Raw genomic sequence first — 21,420 nt, forward strand, 5'->3', positions numbered from 1 at the left:
GCTCAACTTGAGAGGACAGCTAAACTTGAGAGGACAGCTCAACCTGAGAGGACAGCTCAACTTGAGAGGACAGCACTACTTGAGAGGAAAGCATAACTTGCGAGGACACCAACGCTTGCGAGGACAGCACAGTTTGTGAGAACAGCACAGCTTGCGAGGACAGCACTTCTTGCGAGGACAGCTCAACTTGAGGGGACAGCTCAACGTGAGAGAACAGCTCAACTAGAGAGGACAGCTCAACTAGAGAGGACAGCTCAACTAGAGAGGACAGCTCAACTAGAGAGGACAGCTCAACTAGGGAAGACAACTCAACTAGAGAGGACAGCTCAACTAGAGAGGACAGATCAACTAGAGAAGACAGCTCAACTTGAGAGGAGAGCTCAACTTGAGAGGACAGCTAAACTTTAAAGAACATATCAACTTGAGAGGACAGCTCAACTTGAGAGGACAGCTCAACTTGAGAGGACAGTTCAACCTGAGACGACAGCTCAACTTGAGGGGACGGCACAACTTGAGAGGACAGCACAACTTGCAAGGACAGCACAACTTGGGCGGACAGCACAGCTTGCGCCAACAGCAAAGCTTGCACCGACAGCAAAGCTTGCAAGGACAGCACGGCTCTCGAGGACAGCACGGATTGCGACGACAGCACGGCTTGCGAAGACAGCACGGCTTGCGAGAACAGCACAGCTTGCGAGGACAGCACAGCTTGCGAGGACAGCACAGCTTGCGAGGACAGCACAGCTTGCGAGGACAGCACAGCTTGCGAGGACAGCACAGCTTGCGAGGACAGCAAAGCTTGCGAGGACAGCAAAGCTTGTGAGGACAGCACGGCTTGCGAGGACAGCACGGCTTGCGAGGACAGCACGGCTTGCGAGGACAGCACGGCTTGCGAGGACAGCACGGCTTGCGAGGACAGCACGGCTTGTGTGGACAGCACGGCTTCCGAGGACAGCACGGCTTGCGAGGACAGCACGGCTTGCGAGGACAGCACGGCTTGCGAGGACAGCACAGCTAGCGAGGACAGCACTGCTTGCGAGGACAGCACACCTTGCGAGGACGGCACAGCTTGCGTGGACGGCACAGCTTGCGTGGACAGCTCAACTTGAGAGGACAGCTCATCTAGAGAGGACAGCTCATCTAGAGAGGAAAGCTCAACATCAGAGGACAGCTCAACTTGAAGGAGAGGTCAACTTTAGATGACATCTCAACTTGAGAGGACAGCTCAACTTCAGAGGACAGCTTAACTTGAGAGGACAGCTCAACTTCAGAGGACAGCTCAACTTCAGAGGACAGCTCAAGTTGAGAGGACAGCTCAACTAGAGAGGACAGCACAACTTGAGAGGTCAGCTCAAGTTGAGAGGACAGCTCAAGTTGAGAGGACAGCTCAAGTTGAGAGGACAGCTCAACTTGAGAGGACAGCTCAACTTGAGAGGACAGCTTAACTTGAGAGGACAGCTTAACTTGAGAGGAGAGCTCAACTTGAGAGGACAGCTCAACTTGAGAGGACAGCTCAACTTGAGAGGACAGCTCAACTTGAGAGGACAGCTCAACTTGAGAGGACAGCTCAACTTGAGAGGACAGCTCATCTAGAGAGGACAGCTCATCTAGAGAGGAAAGCTCAACATCAGAGGACAGCTCAACTTGAAGGAGAGGTCAACTTGAGAGGACATCTCAACTTGAGAGGACAGCTTAACTTGAGAGGACAGCTCAACTTGAGAGGACAGCTCAACTTGAGAGGACAGCTCAACTTGAGAGGACAGCTCAACTTGAGAGGACAGCTCATCTAGAGAGGACAGCTCATCTAGAGAGGAAAGCTCAACATCAGAGGACAGCTCAACTTGAAGGAGAGGTCAACTTGAGAGGACATCTCAACTTGAGAGGACAGCTTAACTTGAGAGGACAGCTCAACTTCAGAGGACAGCTCAACTTCAGAGGACAGCTCAAGTTGAGAGGAGAGCTCAACTAGAGAGGACAGCACAACTTGAGAGGTCAGCTCAAGTTGAGAGGACAGCTCAACTTGAGAGGACAGCTCAACTTGAGAGGACAGCTTAACTTGAGAGGAGAGCTCAACTTGAGAGGGCAGCTCAACTTGAGAGGACAGCTCATCTAGAGAGGACAGCTCATCTAGAGAGGACAGCTCATCTAGAGAGGACAGCTCATCTAGAGAGGACAGCTCAACATCAGAGGACAGCTCAATTTGAAGGAGAGGTCTACTTGAGAGGACATCTCGACTTGAGAGGACAGCTTAACTTGAGAGGACAGCTCAACTTCAGAGGACAGCTCAACTTCAGAGGACAGCTCAAGTTGAGAGGATAGCTCAACTAGAGAGGACAGCACAACTTGAGAGGTCAGCTCAAGTTGAGAGGACAGCTCAACTTGAGAGGACAGCTCAACTTGAGAGGACAGCTCAACTTGAGAGGACAGCTCAACTTGAGAGGACAGCTTAACTTGAGAGGACAGCTCAACTTGAGAGGACAGCTCAACTTGAGAGGACAGCTCAACTTGAGAGGACAGCTCAACTTGAGAGGACAGCTCAACTTGAGAGGACAGCTCATGTAGAGAGGACAGCTCATCTAGAGAGGACAGCTCAACATCAGAGGACAGCTCAACTTGAAGAAGAGGTCAACTTGAGAGGACATCTCAACTTGAGAGGACAACTCAACTTGAGAGGACAGCTTAACTTGAGAGGACATCTCAACTTCAGAGGACAGCTCAACTTCAGAGGACAGCTCAAGTTGAGAAGACAGCTCAACTAGAGAGGACAGCACAACTTGAGAGGTCAGCTCAACTTGAGAGGACAGATCATCTAGAGAGGACAGCTCATCTAGAGAGGACAGCTCATCTAGAGAGGACAGCTCATCTAGAGAGGACAGCTCATCTAGAGAGGACAGCTCATCTAGAGAGGACAGCTCATCTAGAGAGGACAGCTCATCTAGAGAGGACAGCTCATCTAGAGAGGACAGCTCATCTAGAGAGGACAGCTCAACATCAGAGGACAGCTCAACATCAGAGGACAGCTCAACTTGAAGGAGAGGTCAACTTGAGAGGACATCTCAACTTGAGAGGACAGCTTAACTTGAGAGGACAGCTCAACTTCAGAGGACAGCTCAACTTCAGAGGGCAGCTCAAGTTGAGAGGACAGCTCAACTAGAGAGGACAGCACAACTTGAGAGGTCAGCTCAAGTTGAGAGGACAGCTCAACTTGAGAGGACAGCACAACTTGAGAGGACAGCACAACTTGCGAGGACAGCACAACTTGAGAGGGCAGCTCAACTTGAGAGGACAGCTCATGTAGAGAGGACAGCTCATGTAGAGAGGACAGCTCATCTAGAGAGGACAGCTCATCTAGAGAGGACAGCTTTAGAGGACAGCTCAACTTGAGAGGACAGCTCATCTAGAGAGGACAGCTCAACATCAGATGACAGCTCAACTTGAAGGAGTGGTCAACTTGAGAGGACAGCTCAACTTGAGAGGACAGCTCAACTTGTGAGGACAGCTCAACTTGAGAGGACAGCTTAACTTGAGAGGACAGCTTAACTTGGGAGGACAGCTCAACTTGAGAGGCCAGCTCAACTTGAGAGGACAGCTCATCTAGAGAGGACAGCCCATCTAGAGAGGACAGCTCAACATCAGAGGACTGCTCAACTTGAAGGAGAAGTCAACATAAGAGGACATCTCAACTTGAGAGGTCAGCTCAACGTGAGAGGACAGCTCAACGTGAGAGGACAGCTTAACTTGAGAGGACAGCTCAACTTCAGAGGACAGCTCAACTTCAGAGGACAGCTCAAGTTGAGAGGACAGCTCAACTAGAGAGGACAGCACAACTTGAGAGGTCAGCTCAAGTTGAGAGGACAGCTCAAGTTGAGAGGACAGCTCAACTTGAGAGGACAGCTCAACTTGAGAGGACAGCTCAACTTGAGAGGACAGCTCATCTAGAGAGGACAGCTCATCTAGAGAGGACAGCTCAACATCAGAGGACTGCTCAACTTGAAGGAGAGGTCAACATAAGAGGACATCTCAACTTGAGAGGACAGCTCAACGTGAGAGGACAGCTTAACTTGAGAGGACAGCTCAACTTCAGAGGACAGCTCAACTTCAGAGGACAGCTCAAGTTGAGAGGACAGCTCAACTAGAGAGGACAGCACAACTTGAGAGGTCAGCTCAAGTTGAGAGGACAGCTCAAGTTGAGAGGACAGCTCAACTTGAGAGGACAGCTCAACTTGAGAGGACAACTCAGCTTGAGAGGACAGCTCAACCTGAGAGGACAGCTTAACTTGAGAGGACAGCTCAACTTGAGAGGACAGCTCAACTTGAGAGGACAGCTCAACTTGAGAGGACAGCTCAACTTGAGAGGACAGCTCAACTTGAGAGGACAGCAAAGCTTGCGAGGACAGCACAGCTTGCCGGGACAGCATGGTTTTCTAGGACAGCACAGCTTGCGAGGACAGCACAGCTTGTGAGGACAGCACAGCTTGCGAGGACAGCACAGCTTGCGAGGACAGCACAGCTTTCAAGGACAGCACAGCTTGCGAGGACAGCACAGTTTGCGGGGACAGCACAGCTTGCGAGGACAACACAGCTTGCAAGGACAGCACAGCTTGTGAGGACAGCACAGCTTGCGAGGACAGCACACCTTGCGAGAACGGCACAGCTTGCGAGGACGGCACAGCTTGCGAGGACGGCACAGCTTCCGTGGACGGCACAGCTTGCGCGGACAGCTCAACTTGAGAGGACAGCTCAACTTGAGAGGACAGCTCAACTTGAGAGGACAGCTAAACTTGAGAGGACAGCTCAACCTGAGAGGACAGCTCAACTTGAGAGGACAGCACTACTTGAGAGGAAAGCATAACTTGCGAGGACACCAACGCTTGCGAGGACAGCACAGTTTGTGAGAACAGCACAGCTTGCGAGGACAGCACTTCTTGCGAGGACAGCTCAACTTGAGAGGACAGCTCAACGTGAGAGAACAGCTCAACTAGAGAGGACAGCTCAACTAGAGAGGACAGCTCAACTAGAGAGGACAGCTCAACTAGAGAGGACAGCTCAACTAGGGAAGACAACTCAACTAGAGAGGACAGCTCAACTAGAGAGGACAGATCAACTAGAGAAGACAGCTCAACTTGAGAGGACAGCTCAACTTGAGAGGACAGCTAAACTTTAAAGGACATATCAACTTGAGAGGACAGCTCAACTTGAGAGGACAGCTCAACTTGAGAGGACAGTTCAACCTGAGACGACAGCTCAACTTGAGGGGACGGCACAACTTGAGAGGACAGCACAACTTGCAAGGACAGCACAACTTGGGCGGACAGCACAGCTTGCGCCAACAGCAAAGCTTGCACCGACAGCAAAGCTTGCAAGGACAGCACGGCTTGCGAGGACAGCACGGATTGCGATGAACGCACGGCTTGCGAGGACAGCACGGCTTGCGAGAACAGCACGGCTTGCGAGAACAGCACGGCTTGCGAGGACAGCACAGCTTGCGAGGACAGCAAAGCTTTTGAGGACAGCAAAGCTTGTGAGGACAGCACGGCTTGCGAGGACAGCACGGCTTGCGAGGACAGCACGGCTTCCGAGCACAGCACGGCTTGCGAGGACAGCACGGCTTGCAAGGACAGCACAGCTAGCGAGGACAGCACGGCTTGCGAGGACAGCACGGCTTGCGAGGACAGCACAGCTTGCGAGGACAGCACAGCTTGCGAGGACAGCACATCTTGCGAGGACAACACAGCTTGCGAGGACAGCACAGCTTGCGATGACAGCACAGCTTGCGATGACAGCACAACTTGCGAGGACAGCACGGCTTGCGAGGACAGCTCAACTTGAGAGGACAGCTCAACTTGAGAGGACAGCTCAACTTGAGAGGACAGCTCAACTTGAGAAGACAGCTCAAACTGAGAGGACAGCTTAAATTGAGAGGACAGCTTAAATTGAGAGGACAGCTCAACTTGAGAGGGCAGCTCAACTTGAGAGGGCAGCTCAACTTGAGAGGACCGCTCATGTAGAGAGGACAGCTCATCTATAGAGGACAGCTCAACTAGAGAGGACAGCTTAACTAGAGAGGACAGCTCAACTAGAGAGGACAGCTCAACTAGGGAAGACAGCTCAACTAGAGAGGACAGCTCAACTAGAGAGGACAGATTAACTAGAGAAGACAGGTCAACTTGAGAGGACAGCTAAATTTTAGAGGACAGCTCAACTTGAGAGGACAGCTCAACTTGAGAGGACAGCTCAACTTGAGAGGACAGCTCAACCTGAGAGGACAGCTCAACCTGAGACGACAGCACAACTTGAGAGGACAGCTCAACTTGAAGGGACAGCACAACTTGAAGGGACAGCACAACTTGAGAGGACAGCACAGCTTGCAAGGACAGCACAACTTGGGCGGACAGCACAGCTTGCGCCAACAGCAAAGCTTGCACCGACAGCAAAGCTTGCAAGGACAGCACGGCTCTCGAGGACAGCACGGATTGCGACGACAGCACGGCTTGCGAAGACAGCACGGCTTGCGAGAACAGTACAGCTTGCGAGGACAGCACAGCTTGCGAGGACAGCACAGCTTGCGAGGACAGCACAGCTTGCGAGGACAGCACAGCTTGCGAGGACAGAACAGCTTGCGAGGACAGCAAAGCTTGCGAGGACAGCAAAGCTTGTGAGGACAGCACGGCTTGCGAGGACAGCACGGCTTGCGAGGACAGCACGGCTTGCGAGGACAGCACGGCTTGCGAGGACAGCACGGCTTGTGTGGACAGCACGGCTTCCGAGCACAGCACGGCTTGCGAGGACAGCACGGCTTGCGAGGACAGCACGGCTTGCGAGAACAGCACAGCTAGCGAGGACAGCACGGCTTGCGAGGACAGCATGGCTTGCGAGGACAGCACAGCTTGCGAGGACAGCACAGCTTGCGAGGACAGCACAGCTTGCGAGGACAGCACAGCTTGCGAGGACAGCACAGCTTGCGAGGACAACACAGCTTGCGAGGACAGCACAGCTTGCGATGACAGCACAACTTGCGAGGACAGCACGGCTTGCGAGGACAGCTCAACTTGAGAGGACAGCTCAACTTGAGAGGACAACTCAATTTGAGAAGACAGCTCAACTTGAGAGGACAACTTAACTTGAGAGGACAGCTTAAATTGAGAGGACAGCTCAACTTGAGAGGGCAGCTCAACTTCAGAGGACCGCTCATGTAGAGAGGACAGCTCATCTAGAGAGGACAGCTCAACCTGAGAGGACAGCTTAACTTGAGAGGACAGCTCAACTTAGGAGGACAGCTCAACTTGAGAGGACAGCACTACTTGAGAGGAAAGCACAACTTACAAAGACAGCAACGCTTGCGAGGACAGCAAAGCTTGCCAGGACAGCACGGCTTTCTAGGACAGCACAGCTTGCGAGGACAGCACAGCTTGTGAGGACAGCACAGCATGCGAGGACAGCACAGCTTGCGAGGACAGCACAGCTTGCGAGGACAGCACGACTTGCGAGGACAACACAGCTTGCGAGAGCAGCACAGCTTGCAGGGACAGCACAGCTTGCGGGGAGAGCACAGCTTGCGGGGACAGCACAGCTTGCGGGGACAGCACAGCTTGCGAGGACAACACAGCTTGCGAGAGCAGCACAGCTTGCAGGGACAGCACAGCTTGCGGGGACATCACAGCTTGCGGGGCAGCACAGCTTGCGGGGACAGCACAGCTTGCGAGAGCAGCACAGCTTGCAGGGACAGCACAGCTTGCGGGGACAGCACAGCTTGCGGGGACAGCACAGCTTGCGGGGACAGCACAGCTTGCGGGGACAGCACAGCTTGCGGGGACAGCAGAGCTTGCGGGGACAGCAGAGCTTGCGGGGACAGCAGAGCTTGCGGGGACAGCAGAGCTTGCGGGGACAGCAGAGCTTGCAGGGACAGCACACCTTGCGAGGACAGCACACCTTGCGAGGACGGCACAGCTTGCGTGGACGGCACAGCTTGCGTGGACGGCACAGCATGCGAGGACAGCTCAACTTGAGAGGACAGCTCATCTAGAGAGGACAGCTCATCTAGAGAGGAAAGCTCAACATCAGAGGACAGCTCAACTTGAAGGAGAGGTCAACTTTAGAGGACATCTCAACTTGAGAGGACAGCTCAACTTCAGAGGACAGCTTAACTTGAGAGGACAGCTCAACTTCAGAGGACAGCTCAACTTCAGAGGACAGCTCAAGTTGAGAGGACAGCTCAACTAGAGAGGACAGCACAACTTGAGAGGTCAGCTCAAGTTGAGAGGACAGCTCAAGTTGAGAGGACAGCTCAAGTTGAGAGGACAGCTCAACTTGAGAGGACAGCTCAACTTGAGAGGACAGCTTAACTTGAGAGGACAGCTTAACTTGAGAGGAGAGCTCAACTTGAGAGGACAGCTCAACTTGAGAGGACAGCTCAACTTGAGAGGACAGCTCAACTTGAGAGGACAGCTCAACTTGAGAGGACAGCTCAACTTGAGAGGACAGCTCATCTAGAGAGGACAGCTCATCTAGAGAGGAAAGCTCAACATCAGAGGACAGCTCAACTTGAAGGAGAGGTCAACTTGAGAGGACATCTCAACTTGAGAGGACAGCTTAACTTGAGAGGACAGCTCAACTTGAGAGGACAGCTCAACTTGAGAGGACAGCTCAACTTGAGAGGACAGCTCAACTTGAGAGGACAGCTCATCTAGAGAGGACAGCTCATCTAGAGAGGAAAGCTCAACATCAGAGGACAGCTCAACTTGAAGGAGAGGTCAACTTGAGAGGACATCTCAACTTGAGAGGACAGCTTAACTTGAGAGGACAGCTCAACTTCAGAGGACAGCTCAACTTCAGAGGACAGCTCAAGTTGAGAGGAGAGCTCAACTAGAGAGGACAGCACAACTTGAGAGGTCAGCTCAAGTTGAGAGGACAGCTCAACTTGAGAGGACAGCTCAACTTGAGAGGACAGCTTAACTTGAGAGGAGAGCTCAACTTGAGAGGGCAGCTCAACTTGAGAGGACAGCTCATCTAGAGAGGACAGCTCATCTAGAGAGGACAGCTCATCTAGAGAGGACAGCTCATCTAGAGAGGACAGCTCAACATCAGAGGACAGCTCAATTTGAAGGAGAGGTCTACTTGAGAGGACATCTCGTCTTGAGAGGACAGCTTAACTTGAGAGGACAGCTCAACTTCAGAGGACAGCTCAACTTCAGAGGACAGCTCAAGTTGAGAGGATAGCTCAACTAGAGAGGACAGCACAACTTGAGAGGTCAGCTCAAGTTGAGAGGACAGCTCAACTTGAGAGGACAGCTCAACTTGAGAGGACAGCTCAACTTGAGAGGACAGCTCAACTTGAGAGGACAGCTTAACTTGAGAGGACAGCTCAACTTGAGAGGACAGCTCAACTTGAGAGGACAGCTCAACTTGAGAGGACAGCTCAACTTGAGAGGACAGCTCAACTTGAGAGGACAGCTCATGTAGAGAGGACAGCTCATCTAGAGAGGACAGCTCAACATCAGAGGACAGCTCAACTTGAAGAAGAGGTCAACTTGAGAGGACATCTCAACTTGAGAGGACAACTCAACTTGAGAGGACAGCTTAACTTGAGAGGACATCTCAACTTCAGAGGACAGCTCAACTTCAGAGGACAGCTCAAGTTGAGAAGACAGCTCAACTAGAGAGGACAGCACAACTTGAGAGGTCAGCTCAACTTGAGAGGACAGATCATCTAGAGAGGACAGCTCATCTAGAGAGGACAGCTCATCTAGAGAGGACAGCTCATCTAGAGAGGACAGCTCATCTAGAGAGGACAGCTCATCTAGAGAGGACAGCTCATCTAGAGAGGACAGCTCATCTAGAGAGGACAGCTCATCTAGAGAGGACAGCTCATCTAGAGAGGACAGCTCAACATCAGAGGACAGCTCAACATCAGAGGACAGCTCAACTTGAAGGAGAGGTCAACTTGAGAGGACATCTCAACTTGAGAGGACAGCTTAACTTGAGAGGACAGCTCAACTTCAGAGGACAGCTCAACTTCAGAGGACAGCTCAAGTTGAGAGGACAGCTCAACTAGAGAGGACAGCACAACTTGAGAGGTCAGCTCAAGTTGAGAGGACAGCTCAACTTGAGAGGACAGCACAACTTGAGAGGACAGCACAACTTGCGAGGACAGCACAACTTGCGAGGACAGCACAGCTTGCAAGGACAGCACCGCTTGCAAGGACAGCACGGCTTGCGAGGACAGCACAGCTTGCGAGGACAGCACAACTTCCGAGGACTGCACGGCTTGCGAGGACAGCTCAACTTGAGAGGACAACTCAACTTGAGAGGACAGCTCAACTTGAGAGGACAGCTCAACTTGAGAGGACAGCTCAACTTGAGAAGACAGCTCAACTTGAGAGGACAGCTCAACTTGAGAGGACAGCTTAACTTGAGAGGACAGCTTAACTTGAGAGGACAGCTCAACTTGAGAGGGCAGCTCAACTTGAGAGGGCAGCTCAACTTGAGAGGACAGCTCATGTAGAGAGGACAGCTCATCTAGAGAGGACAGCTTGAGAGGACAGCTCAACTTGAGAGGACAGCTCAACTTGAGAGGACAACTCATCTAGAGAGGACAGCTCTTCTAGAGAGGAGAGCTCAACATCAGAGGACTGCTCAACTTGAAGGAGAGGTCAACATAAGAGGACATCTCAACTTGAGAGGACAGCTCAACGTGAGAGGACAGCTCAACGTGAGAGGACAGCTTAACTTGAGAGGACAGCTCAACTTCAGAGGACAGCTCAACTTCAGAGGACAGCTCAAGTTGAGAGGACAGCTCAACTAGAGAGGACAGCACAACTTGAGAGGTCAGCTCAAGTTGAGAGGACAGCTCAAGTTGAGAGGACAGCTCAACTTGAGAGGACAGCTCAACTTGAGAGGACAGCTCAACTTGACAGGACAGCTCATCTAGAGAGGACAGCTCATCTAGAGAGGACAGCTCAACATCAGAGGACTGCTCAACTTGAAGGAGAGGTCAACATAAGAGGACATCTCAACTTGAGAGGACAGCACAACGTGAGAGGACAGCTTAACTTGAGAGGACAGCTCAACTTCAGAGGACAGCTCAACTTCAGAGGACAGCTCAAGTTGAGAGGACAGCTCAACTAGAGAGGACAGCATAACTTGAGAGGTCAGCTCAAGTTGAGAGGACAGCTCAAGTTGAGAGGACAGCTCAACTTGAGAGGACAGCTCAACTTGAGAGGACAGCTCAGCTTGAGAGGACAGCTCAACCTGAGAGGACAGCTTAACTTGAGAGGACAGCTCAACTTGAGAGGACAGCTCAACTTGAGAGGACAGCTCAACTTGAGAGGACAGCTCAACTTGAGAGGACAGCTCAAATTGAGAGGACAGCAAAGCTTGCGAGGACAGCACAGCTTGCCGGGACAGCATGGTTTTCTAGGACAGCACAGCTTGCGAGGACAGCACAGCTTGAGAGGACAGCACAGCTTGCGAGGACAGCACAGCTTGCGAGGACAGCACAGCTTTCAAGGACAGCACAGCTTGCGAGGACAGCACAGTTTGCGGGGACAGCACAGCTTGCGAGGACAACACAGCTTGCAAGGACAGCACAGCTTGTGAGGACAGCACAGCTTGCGAGGACAGCACACCTTGCGAGAACGGCACAGCTTGCGAGGACGGCACAGCTTGCGAGGACGGCACAGCTTCCGTGGACGGCACAGCTTGCGCGGACAGCTCAACTTGAGAGGACAGCTCAACTTGAGAGGACAGCTCAACTTGAGAGGACAGCTAAACTTGAGAGGACAGCTCAACCTGAGAGGACAGCTCAACTTGAGAGGACAGCACTACTTGAGAGGAAAGCATAACTTGCGAGGACACCAACGCTTGCGAGGACAGCACAGTTTGTGAGAACAGCACAGCTTGCGAGGACAGCACTTCTTGCGAGGACAGCTCAACTTGAGGGGACAGCTCAACGTGAGAGAACAGCTCAACTAGAGAGGACAGCTCAACTAGAGAGGACAGCTCAACTAGAGAGGACAGCTCAACTAGAGAGGACAGCTCAACTAGGGAAGACAACTCAACTAGAGAGGACAGCTCAACTAGAGAGGACAGATCAACTAGAGAAGACAGCTCAACTTGAGAGGAGAGCTCAACTTGAGAGGACAGCTAAACTTTAAAGAACATATCAACTTGAGAGGACAGCTCAACTTGAGAGGACAGCTCAACTTGAGAGGACAGTTCAACCTGAGACGACAGCTCAACTTGAGGGGACGGCACAACTTGAGAGGACAGCACAACTTGCAAGGACAGCACAACTTGGGCGGACAGCACAGCTTGCGCCAACAGCAAAGCTTGCACCGACAGCAAAGCTTGCAAGGACAGCACGGCTCTCGAGGACAGCACGGATTGCGACGACAGCACGGCTTGCGAAGACAGCACGGCTTGCGAGAACAGCACAGCTTGCGAGGACAGCACAGCTTGCGAGGACAGCACAGCTTGCGAGGACAGCACAGCTTGCGAGGACAGCACAGCTTGCGAGGACAGCACAGCTTGCGAGGACAGCAAAGCTTGCGAGGACAGCAAAGCTTGTGAGGACAGCACGGCTTGCGAGGACAGCACGGCTTGCGAGGACAGCACGGCTTGCGAGGACAGCACGGCTTGCGAGGACAGCACGGCTTGCGAGGACAGCACGGCTTGTGTGGACAGCACGGCTTCCGAGGACAGCACGGCTTGCGAGGACAGCACGGCTTGCGAGGACAGCACGGCTTGCGAGGACAGCACAGCTAGCGAGGACAGCACTGCTTGCGAGGACAGCATGGCTTGCGAGGACAGCACAGCTTGCGAGGACAGCACAGCTTGCGAGGACAGCACAGCTTGCGAGGACAGCACAGCTTGCGAGGACAGCACAGCTTGCGAGGACAACACAGCTTGCGAGGACAGCACAGCTTGCGATGACAGCACAACTTGCGAGGACAGCACGGCTTGCGAGGACAGCTCAACTTGAGAGGACAGCTCAACTTGAGAGGACAGCTCAACTTGAGAGGACAGCTTAACTTGAGAGGACAGCTCAAATTGAGAGGACAGCTCAACTTGAGAGGGCAGCTCAACTTCAGAGGACCGCTCATGTAGAGAGGACAGCTCATCTAGAGAGGACAGCTCAACCTGAGAGGACAGCTTAACTTGAGAGGACAGCTCAACTTAGGAGGACAGCTCAACTTGAGAGGACAGCACTACTTGAGAGGAAAGCACAACTTACAAAGACAGCAACGCTTGCGAGGACAGCAAAGCTTGCCAGGACAGCACGGCTTTCTAGGACAGCACAGCTTGCGAGGACAGCACAGCTTGTGAGGACAGCACAGCATGCGAGGACAGCACAGCTTGCGAGGACAGCACAGCTTGCGAGGACAGCACGACTTGCGAGGACAACACAGCTTGCGAGAGCAGCACAGCTTGCAGGGACAGCACAGCTTGCGGGGACAGCACAGCTTGCGGGGACAGCACAGCTTGCGGGGACAGCACAGCTTGCGAGGACAACACAGCTTGCGAGAGCAGCACAGCTTGCAGGGACAGCACAGCTTGCGGGGACATCACAGCTTGCGGGGACAGCACAGCTTGCGGGGACAGCACAGCTTGCGAGAGCAGCACAGCTTGCAGGGACAGCACAGCTTGCGGGGACAGCACAGCTTGCGGGGACAGCACAGCTTGCGGGGACAGCACAGCTTGCGGGGACAGCACAGCTTGCGGGGACAGCAGAGCTTGCGGGGACAGCAGAGCTTGCGGGGACAGCAGAGCTTGCGGGGACAGCAGAGCTTGCGGGGAAAGCAGAGCTTGCAGGGACAGCACACCTTGCGAGGACAGCACACCTTGCGAGGACGGCACAGCTTGCGTGGACGGCACAGCTTGCGTGGACGGCACAGCATGCGAGGACAGCTCAACTTGAGAGGACAGCTCATCTAGAGAGGACAGCTCATCTAGAGAGGAAAGCTCAACATCAGAGGACAGCTCAACTTGAAGGAGAGGTCAACTTGAGAGGACATCTCAACTTGAGAGGACAGCTCAACTTCAGAGGACAGCTTAACTTGAGAGGACAGCTCAACTTCAGAGGACAGCTCAACTTCAGAGGACAGCTCAAGTTGAGAGGACAGCTCAACTAGAGAGGACAGCACAACTTGAGAGGCCAGCTCAAGTTGAGAGGACAGCTCAAGTTGAGAGGACAGCTCAAGTTGAGAGGACAGCTCAACTTGAGAGGACAGCTCAACTTGAGAGGACAGCTTAACTTGAGACGACAGCTTAACTTGAGAGGAGAGCTCAACTTGAGAGGACAGCTCAACTTGAGAGGACAGCTCAACTTGAGAGGACAGCTCAACTTGAGAGGACAGCTCAACTTGAGAGGACAGCTCAACTTGAGAGGACAGCTCATCTAGAGAGGACAGCTCATCTAGAGAGGAAAGCTCAACATCAGAGGACAGCTCAACTTGAAGGAGAGGTCAACTTGAGAGGACATCTCAACTTGAGAGGACAGCTTAACTTGAGAGGACAGCTCAACTTGAGAGGACAGCTCAACTTGAGAGGACAGCTCAACTTGAGAGGACAGCTCAACTTGAGAGGACAGCTCATCTAGAGAGGACAGCTCATCTAGAGAGGAAAGCTCAACATCAGAGGACAGCTCAACTTGAAGGAGAGGTCAACTTGAGAGGACATCTCAACTTGAGAGGACAGCTTAACTTGAGAGGACAGCTCAACTTCAGAGGACAGCTCAACTTCAGAGGACAGCTCAAGTTGAGAGGAGAGCTCAACTAGAGAGGACAGCACAACTTGAGAGGTCAGCTCAAGTTGAGAGGACAGCTCAACTTGAGAGGACAGCTCAACTTGAGAGGACAGCTTAACTTGAGATGAGAGCTCAACTTGAGAGGGCAGCTCAACTTGAGAGGACAGCTCATCTAGAGAGGACAGCTCATCTAGAGAGGACAGCTCATCTAGAGAGGACAGCTCATCTAGAGAGGACAGCTCAACATCAGAGGACAGCTCAATTTGAAGGAGAGGTCTACTTGAGAGGACATCTCGACTTGAGAGGACAGCTTAACTTGAGAGGACAGCTCAACTTCAGAGGACAGCTCAACTTCAGAGGACAGCTCAAGTTGAGAGGACAGCTCAACTAGAGAGGACAGCACAACTTGAGAGGTCAGCTCAAGTTGAGAGGACAGCTCAACTTGAGAGGACAGCTCAACTTGAGAGGACAGCTCAACTTGAGAGGACAGCTCAACTTGAGAGGACAGCTTAACTTGAGAGGACAGCTCAACTTGAGAGGACAGCTCAACTTGAGAGGACAGCTCAACTTGAGAGGACAGCTCAACTAGAGAGGACAGCTCAACTTGAGAGGACAGCTCATGTAGAGAGGACAGCTCATCTAGAGAGGACAGCTCAACATCAGAGGACAGCTCAACTTGAAGAAGAGGTCAACTTGAGAGGACATCTCAACTTGAGAGGACAACTCAACTTGAGAGGACAGCTTAACTTGAGAGGACATCTCAACTTCAGAGGACAGCTCAACTTCAGAGGACAGCTCAAGTTGAGAGGACAGCTCAACTAGAGAGGACAGCACAACTTGAGAGGTCAGCTCAACTTGAGAGGACAGATCATCTAGAGAGGACAGCTCATCTAGAGAGGACAGCTCATCTAGAGAGGACAGCTCATCTAGAGAGGACAGCTCATCTAGAGAGGACAGCTCATCTAGAGAGGACAGCTCATCTAGAGAGGACAGCTCATTTATTTATTTTTTATTTATTTATTTATTTATTTATTGTTCCGTGGGACCACATTTAGGAGAAGTCTCCATGGTCATGGAACGAGTCAATACATGAAATTATAACACGATTGTAGAAACAGATAAAATGAAATATCAGAAACATATTCAGATGACAAGTCGTTAGTTTAAATAAAGAAAACCAAGAATGTAACACTGGAATTTGCTTAATTTTTTAGCTCTTCCAGGAGCTCCTCGACAGAATAGAAGGAGTGAGCCATGAGGAAACTCTTCAGTTTAGACTTAAAAGTGTTTGGGCTACTGCTAAGATTTTTGAGTTCTTGTGGTAGCATATTGAAAATTGATGCAGCAGAATACTGCACTCCTTTCTGCACAAGAGTCAAGGAAGTGCATTCCACATGCAGATTTGATTTCTGCCTAGTATTAACTGAGTGAAAGCTGCTAACTCTTGGGAATAAGCTAATATTGCTAACAACAAACGACATTAAAGAAAATACATACTGTGAGGGCAATGTCAAAATTCCCAGACTATTGAATAGGGGTCGACAAGAGGTTTTCGAACTTACACCATACATAGCTCGAATAGCCCGTTTTTGAGCCAAAAATACCCTTTTTGAATCAGAAGAATTACCCCAAAAAATAATACCATATGACATAAGCGTATGAAAATATGCGAAGTATACTACTTTTCGTGTTGAAATGTCACTTATTTCAGATACTGTTCTAATGGTAAATAAAGCGGCATTTAGTTTCTGAACAAGATCCTGAACATGGGCTTTCCATAACAGCTTACTATCTATCCGTACGCCTAGGAACTTGAACTGTTCCGTCTCGCTTATAACATGCCCATTCTGTCTGATTAAAATGTCAGTTCTTGTTGAATTGTGGGTTAGAAACTGTAAAAACTGAGTCTTACTGTGATTTAGCATCAAATTATTTTCCACAAGCCACGAACTTATATCATGAACTACATTATTTGATAATGTTTCAATATTACACACAAGATCCTTCACTACCAAGGTGGTGTCATCAGCAAACAGAAATATTTTTGAATCACCTGTAATACTAGAAGGCATATCATTTACATAAATAAGAAACAGCAGTGGCCCCAGCACCGACCCTTGGGGAACGCCCCATTTAACAGTGCCCCATTGGGACTGAACATCATTACCACTCTCAATATTGCGGAGGATTACCTTCTGCTTTCTGTTCTTAAAGTAGGAGGCGAACCAATTGTAAGCTACTCCCCTTACTCCATAATGTTCCAACTTCTGCAGTAATATTTTGTGGTCAACACAGTCAAAAGCCTTCGTTAAATCAAAGAAAACACCTAACGTTCGCAACCTTTTATTTAATCCGTCCAAAACCTCACAGAGAAAAGAGACTATAGCATTTTCAGTTGTTAAGCCATTTCTAAAACCAAACTGTACATTTGACAGCAAATTATGTGAATTTAAATGCTGCAGTAACCTTGTATATACAACCCTCTCGATAACTTTAGCAAACACCGATGGCATAGAAATAGGTCTATAATTGTCAACATTATCCCTGTCTCCCTTTTTATAAAGTGGCTTCACTACCGAGTACTTTAATCGGTCAGGAAACCGACCACTCCTAAAGGAAAAGTTACAGATATGGCTAAGTACTGAGCTAACATATGTGGAACAATACTTCAGTATTCTGCTAGATACCCCGTCATATCCATGAGAGTTCTTGGTCTTTAGTGATTTAATTATTAACTCAATCTCCCTCTTGTCAGTATCATGGAGGAGCATTTCAGGTAACAGTCTCGGAACACTTTTTTCTAAGAGCGCTATATGATTCCCTGTTGGGACTAGGTTTCTATTTAGTTCACCTGCTATATTCAGAAAGTGATTATTAAGTACTCTACATATATGCGACTTATCAGTAACACGGACATCCCCACTACGCACTGATTCTATATTCTCGACCTGTCTCTGCAGACCAGCCACTTCCTTTACGACTGACCATATGGTTTTAATTTTATCCTGAGACTTAGCTATTCTATCTGCATACCACATACTTTTTGCCTTCCTAATAACTTTTTTAAGCACCTTACAATACTGTTTGTAATGGGCTGCTGTATTTAGATTTTGACTGTTTCTAACGTTTTGATATAATTGCCACTTTGTTCTACAAGATATTCTTATCCCTTTAGTCAGCCACCCAGGCTGCCTGCTTGTGCTAGTACCCTGTTTTGAACGTTCTAACGGAAAACAACTTTCAAAGAGCATGAGAAAAGTCTTGAGGAAAGCATTATATTTATCGTCTACTGTATCAGCACTATAAACATCTTGCCACTCTTGTTCCTTGATAAGGTTTACAAAAGTCTGTACAGCAACTGGATCAGCTTTCCTAAAAAGTTGGTAACTATCTTTAACATGTGTTGCAGCACAAAAATCTTTTAGGCTTAAAATTTGTGCATCATGATCTGAAAGGCCATTCACCTTTTTGCTAACAGAATGCCCTTCTAATAATGACGAATGAACAAAAATATTGTCTATGGTTGTTCTACTGTTCCCTTGCACTCTCGTTGGAAAGAATACGGTTTGCATAAGATTATATGAATTGAGGAGGTCTACCAGCATCCTTTTCCTTGCACAATCACTTATACAATTAATATTGAAGTCACCACATATAACTAACTTTTTGTATTTCCTATAAAGTGAACCAAGAACCTCCTCTAGCTTTAGCAAAAAAGTTGTGAAATCGGAGTCTGGGGATCTATAAATAACAACAGTAAGAAGTTTAGCTCCACTAAATTTAACCACACCTGCACAACATTCAAACACCTTTTCAGTGCAGTACTTTGAAACATCAATTGACTCAAATGGGATACCGTTTTTCACATACATGGCTACTCCCCCACACCGCAAAGAGCTCCTAGAAAAGCTGCCAGCCAACCTGTATCCTGGTAAAGGAAGCCTCTGAATTATCTCCTTATTTAAGAAGTGTTCAGATATACCAATAATTTCAGAGTCAACATCTATAAGCAGTTCACTAACTTTATCTCTAATACCTTGTATATTTTGATGAAATATACTAATTCCCTCATTAATCGGATACCCAAGATTTGTAGAAAGTGGCTTCTTTGTTAGATAGACTTCCCTTAAGCAGGAATACCTATCAGCTGACTTCAATCTAAAAAAGGTACAGCTCTAACACCCACAACTACCGGAATTTTCCCATGAGTGATCCCACCACCCCCACCTATGCTGTCACCTACAAGTTTTGCCAACCTCCCCTTCCCATACCTGTTGAGGTGCAGGCCATGTCTAGTGAAACCCGTCCTACTGATAGACTCCACCGACACCACTGAAATGTGACTCATGCCTTCTGTCATCAGCGCACCCCCAAGTCTCATGTTATTACGCCTGACGGCTGTATTAAGATGAGGCCGATCGTGACGCTGAAACAGTTCCACGAAATGCACATTCGTGTTGCCAGTCTGAGTGGCTATCTTTTCCAGGTCACCATCTATGTCATACTCCCCATCCCTATCAATACTATTACCAGCCCCACCCACAATCACTACCTGATCCTCTTTAGTAAAATCCCTACATAACCCCCCTATGTTAAAAGTCACCTGAGCCAATCCTGCATTAGGCTTCACAATGCTGGTGACCTGGTACTCACTCACTCACTCACTCCTCTAGAGAGGACAGCTCATCTAGAGAGGACAGCTCATCTAGAGAGGACAGCTCGACATCAGAGGACGTCTCAACATCAGAGGACAGCTCAACTTGAAAGAGAGGTCAACTTGAGAGGACATCTCAACTTGAGAGGACAGCTTAACTTGAGAGGACAGCTCAACTTCAGAGGACAGCTCAACTTCAGAGGACAGCTCAAGTTGAGAGGACAGCTCAACTAGAGAGGACAGCACAACTTGAGAGGTCAGCTCAAGTTGAGAGGACAGCTCAACTTGAGAGGACAGCACAACTTGAGAGGACAGCACAACTTGCGAGGACAGCACAACTTGCGAGGACAGCACGGCTTGCAAGGACAGCACCGCTTGCAAGCACAGCACGGCTTGCGAGGACAGCACAGCTTGCGAGGACAGCACAACTTGCGAGGACTGCACGGCTTGCGAGGACAGCTCAACTTGAGAGGACAACTCAACTTGAGAGGACAGCTCAACTTGAGAGGACAGCTCAACTTGAGAGGACAGCTCAACTTGAGAAGACAGCTCAACTTGAGAGGACAGCGCAACTTGAGAGGACAGCTTAACTTGAGAGGACAGCTTAACTTGAGAGGACAGCTCAACTTGAGAGGGCAGCTCAACTTGAGAGGGCAGCTCAACTTGAGAGGACAGCTCATGTAGAGAGGACAGCTCATCTAGAGAGGACAGCTTGAGAGGACAGCTCAACTTGAGAGGACAGCTCAACTTGAGAGGACAGCTCATCTAGAGAGGACAGCTCAACATCAGAGGACAGCTCAACTTGAAGGAGAGGTCAACTTGAGAGGACAGCTCAACTTGAGAGGACAGCTCAACTTGAGAGGACAGCTCAACTTGAGAGGACAGCTCAACTTGTGAGGACAGCTCAACTTGTGAGGACAGCTCAACTTGAGAGGACAGCTTAACTTGGGAGGACAGCTCAACTTGAGAGGACAGCTCAACTTGAGAGGACAGCTCATCTATAGAGGACAGCTCATCTAGAGAGGACAGCTCATAATCAGAGGACTGCTCAACATCAGAGGACTGCTCAACTTCAGAGGACAGCTCAAGTTGAGAGGAGAGCTCAACTAGAGAGGACAGCACAACTTGAGAGGTCAGCTCAAGTTGAGAGGACAGCTCAACTTGAGAGGGCAGCTCAACTTGAGAGGACAGCTCATGTAGAGAGGACAGCTCATCTAGAGAGGACAGCTTGAGAGGACAGCTCAACTTGAGAGGACAGCTCAACTTGAGAGGACAGCTCATCTAGAGAGGACAGCTCAACATCAGAGGACAGCTCAACTTGAAGGAGAGCTCAACTTGAGAGGACAGCTCAACTTGAGAGGACAGCTCAACTTGAGAGGACAGCTCAACTTGAGAGGACAGCTCAACTTGAGAGGACAGCTCAACTTGAGAGGACAGCTCATCTAGAGAGGACAGCTCATCTAGAGAGGAAAGCTCAACATCAGAGGACAGCTCAACTTGAAGGAGAGGTCAACTTGAGAGGACATCTCAACTTGAGAGGACAGCTTAACTTGAGAGGACAGCTCAACTTGAGAGGACAGCTCAACTTGAGAGGACAGCTCAACTTGAGAGGACAGCTCAACTTGAGAGGACAGCTCATCTAGAGAGGACAGCTCATCTAGAGAGGAAAGCTCAACATCAGAGGACAGCTCAACTTGAAGGAGAGGTCAACTTGAGAGGACATCTCAACTTGAGAGGACAGCTTAACTTGAGAGGACAGCTCAACTTCAGAGGACAGCTCAACTTCAGAGGACAGCTCAAGTTGAGAGGAGAGCTCAACTAGAGAGGACAGCACAACTTGAGAGGTCAGCTCAAGTTGAGAGGACAGCTCAACTTGAGAGGACAGCTCAACTTGAGAGGACAGCTTAACTTGAGATGAGAGCTCAACTTGAGAGGGCAGCTCAACTTGAGAGGACAGCTCATCTAGAGAGGACAGCTCATCTAGAGAGGACAGCTCATCTAGAGAGGACAGCTCATCTAGAGA

The 21,420-nt window shown here is 50.0% G+C and overlaps 1 protein-coding gene across 1 annotated transcript in view; it reads right to left on the minus strand.

Annotated features, from left to right (window-relative positions):
* Nucleotides 1-1,804: 1,804 nt before the first annotated feature.
* The window catches only part of LOC126426585 (uncharacterized), a 61,899-nt gene continuing 42,283 nt past the window's right edge, over nucleotides 1,805-21,420 (minus strand). The window contains exons 10-19 of the mRNA XM_050088480.1: nucleotides 21,084-21,413; nucleotides 15,412-15,723; nucleotides 14,640-14,969; nucleotides 9,582-9,922; nucleotides 9,115-9,486; nucleotides 8,731-9,073; nucleotides 8,164-8,504; nucleotides 3,642-3,981; nucleotides 2,614-3,025; nucleotides 1,805-2,234 (exon numbers count right to left, since the gene is read on the minus strand). Coding sequence (XP_049944437.1) covers nucleotides 1,805-2,234; nucleotides 2,614-3,025; nucleotides 3,642-3,981; nucleotides 8,164-8,504; nucleotides 8,731-9,073; nucleotides 9,115-9,486; nucleotides 9,582-9,922; nucleotides 14,640-14,969; nucleotides 15,412-15,723; nucleotides 21,084-21,413 — 3,551 coding nt within the window. The remainder of the gene's footprint in view (nucleotides 2,235-2,613; nucleotides 3,026-3,641; nucleotides 3,982-8,163; nucleotides 8,505-8,730; nucleotides 9,074-9,114; nucleotides 9,487-9,581; nucleotides 9,923-14,639; nucleotides 14,970-15,411; nucleotides 15,724-21,083; nucleotides 21,414-21,420) is intronic.

Source organism: Schistocerca serialis, chromosome 11 (genome assembly GCF_023864345.2).
Source record: "Schistocerca serialis cubense isolate TAMUIC-IGC-003099 chromosome 11, iqSchSeri2.2, whole genome shotgun sequence".
Lineage (NCBI taxonomy): Eukaryota > Metazoa > Arthropoda > Insecta > Orthoptera > Acrididae > Schistocerca > Schistocerca serialis.